General features: G+C 35.6%; 1 protein-coding gene across 1 annotated transcript; it reads right to left on the reverse strand.

Annotated features, from left to right (window-relative positions):
- Nucleotides 1–6,783: 6,783 nt before the first annotated feature.
- On the reverse strand, nucleotides 6,784–9,840 carry LOC143051685 (uncharacterized). The gene has a single exon (XM_076224596.1). It carries the CDS (start codon nucleotides 9,798–9,800, stop codon nucleotides 8,472–8,474), a length of 1,329 nt encoding a protein of 442 aa, XP_076080711.1. The 5' UTR covers nucleotides 9,801–9,840; the 3' UTR covers nucleotides 6,784–8,471.
- Nucleotides 9,841–14,189: the final 4,349 nt, after the last annotated feature.

The raw sequence follows: 14,189 nt of genomic DNA on the forward strand, positions 1-14,189 counted from the left end.
CAACGTTATCATTCCAGATCCCCTACCTAAATTATCTGAAAGTTTCTCCTATGTCAGGCCGGTCCTACTAAAAAGCGCCCGGGAGCGCCCGAGAGCGCCCGGGAAAAGAAAAAGCGCCCGGGGAAAAGAAAAAGCGCCCGGGGAAGGAAAATTAGCGCCCGGGAGAATAAAATAATAATATTATATAACAATAATTTTTTTCCATAAAAAAAATCATTGCTTGTTTTGTCCTTAATATAAATTGGGATATGTACAATGCAACATCTAAAGTGCCGGTTCTTGCACTTTTGCATTTTAGATTTCAAAATTGTATATAAATAAGTAAATAAATATAAATGAGAGTATATAGAAGAATCATGAACGATATTGTCCTCGATCAAAACGTATATTTTGTTACTTTAAAAAAAATAATCAGTGCCTGAGGTCTAATATTTTAGCAACTGCATGGTGAACACCTTTTTTTGTGCAGATGCTGATTAGGATATATGATATCTTTTTATAAAACTACAACTGTTTTAATGGCAATGCTTATCAGGATTTTAATGCTTAGTTTTAAATTTAAACAAAACTTCTGCTTTTTACCCCCTTATTTTAACTACGGTACATGTATAGTACCGCTTTATTTGCTGATTTATTATGTGTTACTCTTTAATTTTGATTAGATTAATACTTTTCTGTGAAATTTTTTTTATTACATTTTTCATTTTGGTATCGTTTTTGAAAAACATGTCTTTGATGTCTTACATTTTATAAATCTTCAGCATAAACTGTGATCCATTACTATCTGTCTTTCGAAATAGTAGGCCTTTTCATATATTATTGTTAAAATTGAAACATTTATACTTGTTTTTGTGTTTTATTAAAAATATCTATTATCTTAATTTACAAATTACTTGTCTAAAATTAAAAAAAAATCAATGTGCATAACTTATTTCATCGCCGGACACAAAGTTGTCTCATTCCAATAAAATATCTATATAATTTCCCCGGGCGCTAATTTTCTTCCCCGGGCTCTTTTTCTTTTCCCCGGGCGCTTTTTCTTTTCCCCGGGCGCTATTTTTTCTTCCCCGGGCGCTTTTTCTTTTCCCCGGGCGCTTTTTCTTCACCCGGGCGCTCCCGGGCGCATTTTAGTAGGACCCTGTCAGGCGAACCACAATTACGGTGAAGATATTATAAGGATTCGATACAAAACAAATTCGTGCATTATTCATCTATCAAGGACTTATGTAATATAGGGTAGTAAGATTTTTATGAGTAGACATAATATGGCATTATGCATTTAATTCTACTACCTATATATATAGCCTAGCAAGCATTAAATTATGTGGATTAAATTAGAATAGCACAAGTATTAAATGGCTTCTTTTTTAATATAAGACATTTAAACCTGTCTCTCTGCATAGGCGGATCAAGGGGGGGGGGGGTTTGGGGGCCTATGCCCCTCCCTTTTGTGGAAAAAAAATTGGTTGATTATGAATTCTTTTATATGGATTCACTGAAACATGACTGGAGCGCCCCCTTTTATGTCAGTCAGTACGCCCCCCCCCCCTTTTTAGGAAAAATTCTGGATCCGCCATTGCTCTGTGAGTTAAACCTCTTAAATCCAGTTATATTTAGTCATATATAGTCAAGGACTTGTATAGTAGGAATAAGTGAATAAACCACATGATATAAAAACCATGACTATTTTTTTTTCAAGGACTAGCCAAATCATTAGAATGCAAGGCCAAACGTACTAATAATGAAAACACTGAGAAGAATTCAAGCTCCCGAGAAATACAGTTAAAACTTTATTAGAACATGTTAAAGTAGCACATCAAACGTTTTAAACTATATATCACAACTTATTGGTAGTAGACGAATAGGGTGAGAGAAAAACACCTAAACAAAAATTGTACTAAAATAAGCTTATTTTTAGGGAGGGTAATTGGAATGTGTTTTAACGTATTGCTACTATCTTTACATTGTGGAGAAACCTTTCTTTGGTGTTTCTCACGGATGCAATACATAAGAAATGTCTTTGAAACCCTTACTTCCGGTAATATTCAAAATGGCGGACATAGAAATATAAATTACTTATTTTAATATTCAACTTTTTTTCAAAATGTAAAGAAAATGTTATTTTTTTGGTGCTGGTCATAAAATTTCTGGCGTTAAGTAATCATCAAAACCACTAGTCTAATTCTATTCTGTTGTAAATTTTTAAATTCAAATTTAACACTTCCAGAAAAACAAACAAAAACAATATGGCGATAATTTCAAGATGAGTCCTCAATCCATATCTTCAAATGTAGAGTATGGATAGATTTCTTAAAATAAAATAAAATCACTATAGAACTGAAACATCTTTTAAATTACTACTATTCGACCAAAAATACATGTTTATTCACGGTCACCACCTTCACATGTACTCAAGGCGGTGCACGGGAGACCCGATTTTCCACATTAATAACGACCGCGGCATTCTTTCTTACATCCACAATGTACAAGCTTCTAATAAAATGATGCGGCCTCAAAAAGAGATTTTTTAAAAGGGATCATCTTTGTCCCGTCGCCATCCCTTAGCGCCTGGAGTGGGTAGCACAAGAGCCCATTCCCACTCGTCCCCCGAAACACCTGCCTTAGTATATTGCACGTTTAACATGCTGGAAAAGACTAGACCAAGTTGAGGGAATAGCCCCAATTAGCCTTCCCTTTTGCGCAAATATATATTTTCTTGCTTCGTTAACCATGGTATTTAAGTTATGCTATTAAGTTTGTGCGATCTTACAGTAAAACCACGGTCATTTATGTAGATCAATCATCATTCTTTATGTTAAAGTCACATCTTCAAAATGATTGTAACAACTGGCGTGGCATTACACTACTTTCCATTCCAAGTAAGATTATGGCAAAAATCATAATAACACGAATTGCAAACTCCATTGATGATCTATTGCGAAAAGAACAAGCAGGTTTTCGCCCGAGGAGAGGTTGCATCGACCAAATATTTACAGAAAGACAAATTATGGAACAATGCACAGAATGGCAACGGCAGCTATATATATAAACTTTATTGACCTCGAGAAAGCATTTGACAGCATCCACAGGGAAAGTCTTTGGAAAATATTGCGATCATATGGCATTCCACTACATCTTATTGACCTCAAAAAAAACATTCTACAAGAGATTTCGGTGCAGGGTTGGATACAGTAATATACTTCCAAGTAAATCATTATAGTCATTGACTGGATAATGAGACAAACAACAGCTAATACACCAAGAGGCATAAGATGGGAGCACTTTCACCACTTTGGAAGACCTACGATTTTGCGGATGACTTATACTAAAATGCAGTGAAGTTTAGCATTTGATAGTTCATTGATAACATTCTGGCGTATCATAAACAAACAACTTGTGTTCTTGTGTTCTATTTTCGAAGGTGTAAGGTCGAAGGTTTGAATTGACCAATGGAAACGATCGTTCCTTAGAGAGTTAGTCTAATAAAGTTTGTTTGACTGATTACGTCACACTACCTTTCGCTAAGCTAAGCTGCATATGAGTGTAGCATTAATGTCTCAACATATTCAAGATAAGACCTCAGAGCTAGAAAAATATTCAGGACAGATGGGGCTGATAATCAAGGTAAAGAAAACTGAAGTCATGACATTTAATGTAAACAACCCAGGGTCAGTATTGCTGGATAAAAACCTTACCACACGTTGATACCTTCACAGAATTCACATACCTTGGCAGCACTGTTACTACCAATGGCGGCGCAAAATGTGACCACAAGTGAAGACTATCAAAGACAAGGTCAGCTCTTTGCAACCTACAGGCTGTATGGAGATCTGGTCAATATACCATCCAGACCAAACTCAAACTTTACAGCAGCTGTGTCTTGCCTGCATAGGAACCAATTCCAACAAACATTTAATTTTAATATCACACGTTTATATGTTTTGAATGAGCACCATATTTAATGACTGAATTAAAACTTGCGTGATGGGTCTTAGGCCCCTTGCATTTCAACGATGTAGACGAAGATGAGGTCATGGACAAATAAAAGATGAAAACTTCGCAAGATAAGGCATCTTCAAAGTCAGGAACCTGATGTGCAGTGCCGTGGTTCATAATTGTTTTCTAAATTGAACTTCTAGAATTTTGGTATTGTGGCTCCTTTATTTAGCACGCCCTCAATGGAATCAAGAACAGGGTAATGTAATGTGCTGTCTTGTGTGTTTAATATTTGATTTTATGAAACTGTCATGATGATTTATTTGTCTAGATTGTATGGAACACAAAAAGTGTGCATAAGACAGTTTTGGCGTTCTATAATTGTAATGTGTATGTAATAATTTGTAATTATTCCATTGAATCTGTAATGCCGGAATAAAACCACGACTCCATGGCTCCGTTGCTTTCTATGAACAAGAGTGCATATGCTGAAATGTCTCGCCTTCTTTACTAATCATTGCTATTATGTTGATAGTCCTAAGTATAAAGCTTTATTACAACTGTCACATAAACTTAACATTAACCAAGATAACTAAAAGACCGATGAACCATAAAAATGGGATCAAGGTCAGATGAAACATCATGACATGTCGGGCAGATTATAATTATTTTTTTTTTAAACCGGTTTTCCTCTAAAGTGAATATTGATTGGTTAAATATTTCTCAGTGATGTCCTGCCATGGCTTTGTTTGAAATTGTTTGTTAGCTTTTTGGTCATGAATGTTTGTCTCTAATATTTAATTAACTGTGCATTTGTATTCAGATATCGCAGATCAAATTTATTTGTTCATCGTGTAATCATACGTGTTTTGATTGAGTTAAGTCTGCCAATTGATATTTTATCGTGTGTTTTTCTATGTTGTGATGTTATGCTATTGTTTCAGAAAAAGGGAGAAGGTTTGGATCCATTAAAACGTTTAATCCCGCTGCAAATGTTGCACCTGTCCTAAGCCAGGAATCTGATGTACAGTAGTTGTCGTTTGTATATGTAATATATACGTGTTTCTCGTTTTGTTTATATGGATTAGACCGTTGGTTTTCCCGTTTGAATGGTTTTACACTAGTAATTTTGGGCCCTTTATAGCTTGTTGTTCGGATTGAACCAAGGCTCCGTGTTGAAGGCCGTACTTTAACCTATAATGGTTTACTTTTTAAATTGTTATTTGGATTGAGAGTTGTCTCATTGGCACTCACACCACATCTTCCTATATCTATGTACGGTAACACTGCTTCCATAAAACAAATACAGATTACCTATTACTTATAATTTAAAAAAATAGAACAAAACACAAAAACTTAACTGGAATGAACTGTGAAAATGAGGGTAAGGTCAAATAAAACCTGCGCGACTGACATATATATCATGAAACATTTCCATACACCAAACATAGGTGACCGATGGCATATATAGTATTAGATTAAAAGACCAAAACTAAAAAACTTAACTTTGACCACTAAACGATGAAAATGTGGTCAAGGTCAGATGACATCTGACCGCTAGACATGTACACCTTACAATCATTCTTTACAACAAATATAGTAGTCCTATTGCATAAAGTATGAGAAATAAAGACCTAAACACAACCATGTGCTTCACAGGGCGCAGCTTTATACGACCGCAGAGGTTGAACCCTGAATAGTTGGAGCAAGTATGGACACAACATTCAAGCTTGATACAGCTCTGAATTTAGATTGTGATCCAATTTTTGACATAATATGTGTTTCTTACATGAATCAAATGTCAAGATCTTACAAATCTATTGCACAATATTATGCAATTAACGATTTCTTCTTCAAACTTTTCAAAAATTTGAAAATTTGAGGAGGGGAAAAAATTGAAAACTTCTATCACTCCCTGTTTTGCAATTAGTCCAAAACATGACATTTCTTTATACATAATTTACAAGTAGTGTAAGGGAGGTAAATCGGAACATACCCAACATTGTATGTTAAATGTTTTTGAATTACCTCCCTTACACTGCTTTAAAATTATTTGAATTGTCCATTGACCAGAAAAACCTAGTTTTTTCCCCTTTGTTACCCCCCAATTCCAATATATTTTGAGTCATAACCCCCAAAGTCAATACTTACTATTCCTATGGTATGGAAACTTGTGGTATAATTTCAGAGAGACTCATGAACTAAAACAAAAGTTATTGTTTGAAAACTACAAAAATGCAGATTTTTGGCCCCCTTTTTTGCCCCTTATTCCAAAACTATTGGGAACATAACTCCCAAAATCAATCCCAACCTTCCTTTAGTAGTATTGAACCTTTTGGTAAGAATTAATAAAGATCCATTCACTTAAACTAAAGTTATTGTCCGGAAACTAAATGTGTCTTCGGACGACGACGACGACACAGACGACGACATGATAGCATTATTCGATGCAAACATTTTTTTTCGGTCGTATAAGAACTTAACTATAACCACTGAACCATGAAAATGAGTTTACAGTCATCCCGTACACCACATATAGTTATCCTAGAGCTTACAGTCATCCCGTACACCACATATAGTTATCATTCAGCTTACAGTCATCCCGTACACCACATGTAGTTATCCTACAGCTTACAGTCATCCCGTACACCATATATAGTTATCCTACAGCTTACAGTCATCCCGTACACCACATATAGTTATCCTACAGCTTACAGTCATCCCGTACACTATATATAGTTATCCGACAGCTTACAGTCATCCCGTACACCACATATGGTTATCCTACAGCTTACAGTCATTACAGTATTTGAAAAACGGAGGATGTAAATAAATTTGGCCGTAAGTTTTCTCTCTGAATTGTTTTAAACATTTCATTTAGAGGCCTTTTATAGCTGACTTTGCGGTATGGGCTTTGCTGTGTGTTGAAGGCTGTGTGGTGACCTATGATAATTATTTTATGTCTGTGTCATTTGGTCTCTTGTGGAGAGTAGTCACATTTGCAATCATACCACGTCATATTTTAATTTTTATCTCACAAACATTCCCGATATGTCATTGTCATATCACAACTAATGTTTCAACATAATTTAATACCCTGATGAACTCTCATACATTCATGACTGTCATTACCACAACTAATGTTTCAACATAATTTAATACCCTGATGAACTCTCATACATTCATGACTGTCATTATCACAACTAATGTTTCAACATAATTTAATACCCTGATGAACTCTCATACATTCATGACTGTCATTACCACAACTAATGTTTTAACATAATTTAATACCCTGAAGAACTCTCATACATTCATGACTGTCATTATCACAACTAATGTTTTAACATAATTTAATACCCTGATGAACTCTCATACATTCATGACTGTCATTACCACAACTAATGTTTTAATATACATGGTATAGATAAATTCACAGATGAACTTTCATGGATATGGATAAACAAAGAAATAACATTCATTTGGTAAACAATATGTAGTTACAATTCAACTTTAACCCTTGCATATTTATACATGTAAATCACTGGAGTGCTTTTGAAGGGTTGTAAAGCATGCATCCACTAGTCTACATACATCACTATCTCTATGTGCTCTTTTATATATCTTAGTCTATATATGAAGGATTAGATTCTAAATTGTGCATCCACTACATACATCACTAGCTCTATGTGTTCTTATATATCTCTTAGTCTATATGAAGGATAAATTTAGGTTCTAGAGAATACATCCACTACATACATGACATACATCACTATATCTATGTGTTCTTAAACATCTCATCCTGCCCCCTCCCCCAACCCCCTATTCTGGGGAAAAATTGGTTGCTTATAAAGGGAATCACTGAAGCATGACCGGAGCGGGTCACCTCTTTAATTAATAGGCAGTCAACGGGCCACTACTTATGAAAATTTCTGGATACGCCACTGTCATCCTATCAACACAGATGTTGGTTCTGATAATTTTAGAAACATAATTAGTCCTTGGATCATTAGTATTCTATATTTAAAGCTACAGTAAAATTAAATAATTTCTTCTAGTGGTTGATTTTCACTACTTAAATAGGTGATTATTAAAGAAAGACTACTCTTACTTTCAACCTTTGTGGAATTCGCCGTTTAGGAATCTACTGCAGTATGGGTAATATATGGAAAAGCGTACACCACAACGTTGTGATTGGTTAAAAACGTTCTAAACAATTGAAATGTAACCAATGACGTAACGTTATTTTCATTTTGGTGTAAGATTACCCATAGTCCTCTAGTTTCTGAAAAGGCGAATTAATGTTACTTGAATCAGTAATTCAGAAAATCACTCATTTAAGTAAGTCCCCTGACTGGTAAATAAAGTACCAATGATGTGAGCAGATCTGTAAATTACAAAGCTGACCAAACTCTTTACCACATACATCACAATCATGAGGTTTATCATTCATGTATGTGTTCCCATGTGTCTACGTAAATTACCAAGCTGACCAAACTCTTTACCACATACATCACAATCATGAGGTTTATCATTCATGTATGTGTTCCCATGTGTCTACGTAAATTACCAAGCTGACTAAACAATTTACCACATACATCACAGACATAAGATTTATCACCTGAATGTGTTCTCATGTGAATTCGTAAATTAGATTGCTGATTAAACGTTTTACCACATACATAACAGTCATGAGATGTGTCTCCTGTGTGTATTCTCATGTGACTCTGTAAACTACTATGCTGTCTAAACCGTCTATTACACACATTACAGTTATAAGGTGTATCACCTGTATGAGTTCTCATGTGACTCTGTAAATTAACAAGCTGATTAAACGCTTTACCACACACATTGCAGTTATGGGGTTTAACACCTGTATGTATTCTCATGTGACGCTGTAAGTTACTAGAATAAGTCAATTCTTTACCACAAACATCACAGTTGTAAGGTTTATCCCCTGTATGTGTTCTCGTGTGACTCTGTAAACTTCCATGCTGACTAAACCGTTCACCACATACATCACATATATAAGGTTTATCATTAGTATGTATTCTCATGTGACTCTGTAAATCACAAAGCTGAGTAAATCGTTTACAACATATATCACAGATATAAGTTTTATCACCTGTATGTGTTCTCATGTGACTCTGTAAATTAGCAAGCTGATTAAACGCTTTACCACAAACATCACAGTTATGGGGTTTAACACCTGTATGTATTCTCATGTGACGCTGTAAGTTACTAGAAATACTAAACCCTTTACCACATTCAGCACAGTTGTGAGGTTTATCGCCTGTATGAGTTCTCATGTGACTCAGTAAACTTCCAAGATAACTAAACCGTTTACCACATAAATGACAGCCATGAGGTTTCTCTCCAGTATGTGTAGCCATGTGTGCCTTAAGTTGCATTACTTGAGAAAATTCTCTAACACACAATTCACATTTATAAGGTTTTTCCCCAGTATGTATTCTCACATGTATCTTTAAGTTACCTCTTCGACAAAATTCTCTAGCACAGACATCACATTTATAAGGTTTTTCCCCAGTATGTGTTCTCAAGTGTATTTTTAAGTCCCTTCTTTCACTAAATTTTTTAAAACAAACATCACACTCGTGAGGTTTTTCACCAGTATGTGTTTTCAAGTGTGTCTTTATGTGACTACTCTGACTAAATTCTCTACCACATACATCACATTTATAAGGTTTTTCACCCGTATGTGTTCTTAAATGTTTCTTTAAGTCACTACCTTGACTAAAATCTCTACCACACATATCACATGTATGTGTTTTACCAGCCGGTGTGTTGATGTGTGTCTGTAGAGTACCGTTGGTTGTGACTAAATCCTCTCCTCCCTCTAACATCTTACTGATATGTTTATCTGAAGAATTTGCGTTCTTAAAACAAATCTGTAAGGAACAAAAAAATATAAAGACATATAAACATTTTGATACCTTCCGGCAACTTCACTGTGAATACCACTGTCACTCTAATATAATTATAACCAATTTAACAATTGTCAGTTTATTGTCTTAATTTTGTATGTCATAACCATTTAATGTAAATGTGTTTGTACTAATAAATATCATTGAACATGTACATTGTCGATTATCTATACCATGTATCCATATCATAACTATTTTGACATTGAATCTATGCATTTATGCATCTTAAAATGTTTGGTTAATTCTTATCCATTTTATCCAATACTGCTTATGCTATATAATTATCCATCAAACCTCATTGGCCACCGTTGCCATGGAAACTGAAAAAAATGTGAAAAAATTTCAAAATGTTTCAAAATTGATGAAACTTAAAACAAATGTTGCCTAGCATATGTAGACATGACTTTTAACTCTAGAATAATCAAAATGGCCACCGTTACCATGGAAACTGCAAAAAATGTGAAAAATGCCTCAAATCTTATAGTTTATTCATGAGGAAAATAATGTTTGTAAAAGTCACTATTAATCATATATATATGGGACAACATCCCTAATGCGCCTTGAAATGAGGAACTCAAAAGTCACGTGTAAAGAAAAAATCTCTGTGTAGTGATATTGGACATATTTCTATTTTTAGCAAATGACTGAACTTAATTATTTGTGGTGATTAGGAAAGTAGAGGAACATAGAATAAATGTGTAAAAACTATGGAGCTATTGAATGTGTTCAAAGTATTAAATTTTCAAAGAACTTATTGTGTTAAAAAGGGGATATTTTACCACAAGGAGCCGCATCACAACAGGATGTTCGGGGTTTGCTAATTTACGGAAAAAGTAATCTCACTTCGTACCCCGAAAATTTAACCACATATGTGAAAATGTCACAGCTTCGAAACAAGCTATCATACATATCCAAGTTAACGATATGGACTGAGCTACAGGAAAAAACGTTACCATTACCGCCTATGTAAAAACAATTAAAGATTTTGACCCATATGCATCGCCATGTTAATGCATTTACGAACTGTGACGCCCGTATATTACACGGAATCCAGGCGTAAAAATCATACTTTATCCTGGAGGCATTGCAGTGTTTTCAAAATGCATGTCCAGGCGCCAACCAGGCGTAACCCACACGTAAACTAAGCGTACCTGAGGCGTAAACCAGGTGTAATAAAATTTAAATGATAATACTGCAATTTAACTTAAAGTAAAATATTTTAATGTTATTATCCAAGGATAAAGGTTTCAGGATTTCAAAATTTCTGATAGAACATAATACTTAATAACTTAGTTATACTCACATCATTTTTATTTACTATGTATTACTACTTTCCTTTATTTCACAATTTTCATTAATTTATTGGATTCAGTATTTTCCAATTTCAGATTCTTCCAAAAAGCACAAAACAAGCTAATTGTCCCTGAATATATGAAACTGCCATGCGTCCAACTCTTGCAAACGAAATTTAAAGAGCCAAATTTTGAGAAAAAAAATCCCATGATCCTTTAAACAAAGCATTATGGGTATTTCTATTTACGCCATACCAACAGTTTTATGCCCCTAAGAAAATTTACACCTTGATTTTTTCAATTTACGTAAGAAAACTTACGCCTTGCTTATTTCAATTTATGCCAGGTTTACTGCTTTTTCTACGCCCGTAAGGACTACAAATTTACGTTTCCTGCTCCCTTACACCTGGATCTAGACACGTAACTACCACTTACGCCTGGTTTACACCTTATTTTCAGGCGTAATACGCCTTATAATTTCGGACTGTTTTTTGAAGGCTGTACTTTGAACTACATTGTGTACTTGTATATTTAAAATTATTGTTAATTTTTCATGAATTACAACTTTGAGAGTTGTCCCTTTCATGCCATTGGCATGCATGCTACATATTCTTATCTTTTATTATAATAAATAAACTATTGACGTAAAGGTATGTCTAACCTGTCTGATAATCAGCATCATCATTGATCATTGCAAATCAATATGACTAAATTAATGTGAGTAATTCAACCATGCACTAAGCATAATTCAATCGTCACAACTCGGCGGATTCCGTACCTCATAGAAGGAGAGAAGCGGAGATACCCGAGGATTGCCGATTGAAGGATAATTATGACCTCCAGATAGTCGATAGACATGCAACTTTACCATGTTTACAGTAAATACCACAATAAATTCAGTAACTGGACCATGATTGACCTTAAGGTTGAAATCAAACTGTAGGAGTTGTGAGGAATATCTATGAGCTACTACTGTCTACACATCCATAATGGGATAAGCAAACGGACAGACAGTGGTAACATAGTATAGTAGGAGTTGTGAGGAATATCTATGAGCTACTACTGTCTACACATCCATAATGGGATAAGCAAACGGACAGACAGACTGACGTGGTAACATAGTAAAGTAGGAGTTGTGTGGAATATATATGGCTACTACTGTCTACATACCCATAAAAGACAGACAAACGGACAGACAGTGGTAACATAGTATAGTAGGAGATGTGAGGAATATCTATAGCTACTACTGTCTACACACCCATAATGAGACAGACGAACAGACAGACAGTGGTAACATAGTAAAGTAGGAGTTGTGTGGAATATATATGGCTACTACTGTCTACATACCCATAATGGGACAGACAAACGGACAGACAGTGGTAACATAGTATAGTAGGAGATGTGAGGAATATCTATAGCTACTACTGTCTACACACCCATAATGAGACAGACGAACAGACAGACAGTGGTAACATAGTAAAGTAGGAGTTGTGTGGAATATATATGGCTACTACTGTCTACATACCCATAAAAGACAGACAAACGGACAGACAGTGGTAACATAGTATAGTAGGAGATGTGAGGAATATCTATTATAGCTACTACTGTCTACACACCCATAATGAGACAGACGAACGGACAGACAGTGGTAACATAGTATAGTAGGAGATGTGAGGAATATCTATAGTTACTACTGTCTACTCACCCATAATGGGACAGGCGAACGGACAGACAGTGGTAACATAGTATATTAGGAGTTGTGTGGAATATCTATAGCTACTACTGTCTACATTCCCATAATGGGACAGGCGAACGGACAGACAGTGGTAACATAGTATAGTAGGAGTTGTGTGGAATATCTATAGCTACTACTGTCTACTCACCCATAATGGGACAGGCGAACGGACAGACAGTGGTAACATAGTATATTAGGAGTTGTGAGGAATATCTAAAGCTACTACTGTCTACTCACCCATAATGGGACAGGCGAACGGACAGACAGTGGTAACATAGTATATTAGGAGTTGTGTGGAATATCTATAGCTACTACTGTCTACATTCCCATAATGGGACAGGCGAACGGACAGACAGTGGTAACATAGTATAGTAGGAGTTGTGTGGAATATCTATAGCTACTACTGTCTACTCACCCATAATGGGACAGGCGAACGGACAGACAGTGGTAACATAGTATATTAGGAGTTGTGTGGAATATCTATAGCTACTACTGTCTACATTCCCATAATGGGACAGGCGAACGGACAGACAGTGGTAACATAGTATAGTAGGAGTTGTGTGGAATATCTATAGCTACTACTGTCTACACACCCATAATGGGACAGGCGAACGGACAGACAGTGGTAACATAGTATAGTAGGAGTTGTTCGGAATATCTATAGCTACTACTGTCTACACCCATAATGGGACAGGCGAACGGACAGACACTGGTTACATAGTATAGTAGGAGTTGTGTGGAATATCTATTATAGCTACTACTGTCTACACACCCATAATGGGACAGGCGAACGGACCGACAGTGGTAACATAGTATAGTAGGAGTTGTGTGGAATATCTATTATAGCTACTACTGTCTACACACCCATAATGGGACAGGCGAACGGACAGACAGTGGTAACATAGTATGGTAGGAGATGTGAGGAATATCTATGGCTACTACTGTCTACTTACCCATAAAATGGCATAAATAATGGGACAGACAAACGGACAGACAGTGGTAACATAGTATAGTAGGAGTTGTGTGGAATATCTATGGCTACTACTCTCTACATACTCATAATGGGACAGGCGAACGGACAGACGGTGGACCAGAATGAAACTAACCATTGTCTTCTAATCATAACTTACTTTGTTTGTTTTGAAGGGGAAGTATAGGTCGAGGGAAAGAGACCAACGATAATTCTTCAATACGATTTCCTTCCAATGATGGAACACCTCCTCAACGGATACTATCAAATAGCCGTTTTTATAAGTGCACTGCTACATAGTTTCTCTGTTT

The sequence above is a fragment of the Mytilus galloprovincialis genome, chromosome 11 (genome assembly GCF_965363235.1).
Source record: "Mytilus galloprovincialis chromosome 11, xbMytGall1.hap1.1, whole genome shotgun sequence".
Taxonomy (NCBI): domain Eukaryota; kingdom Metazoa; phylum Mollusca; class Bivalvia; order Mytilida; family Mytilidae; genus Mytilus; species Mytilus galloprovincialis.

Bases quoted from the DNA above. Each gene is read 5' to 3' on its own strand.
- LOC143051685 (XM_076224596.1), bottom strand. From the start codon at position 9,800: ATGTTAGAGGGAGGAGAGGATTTAGTCACAACCAACGGTACTCTACAG.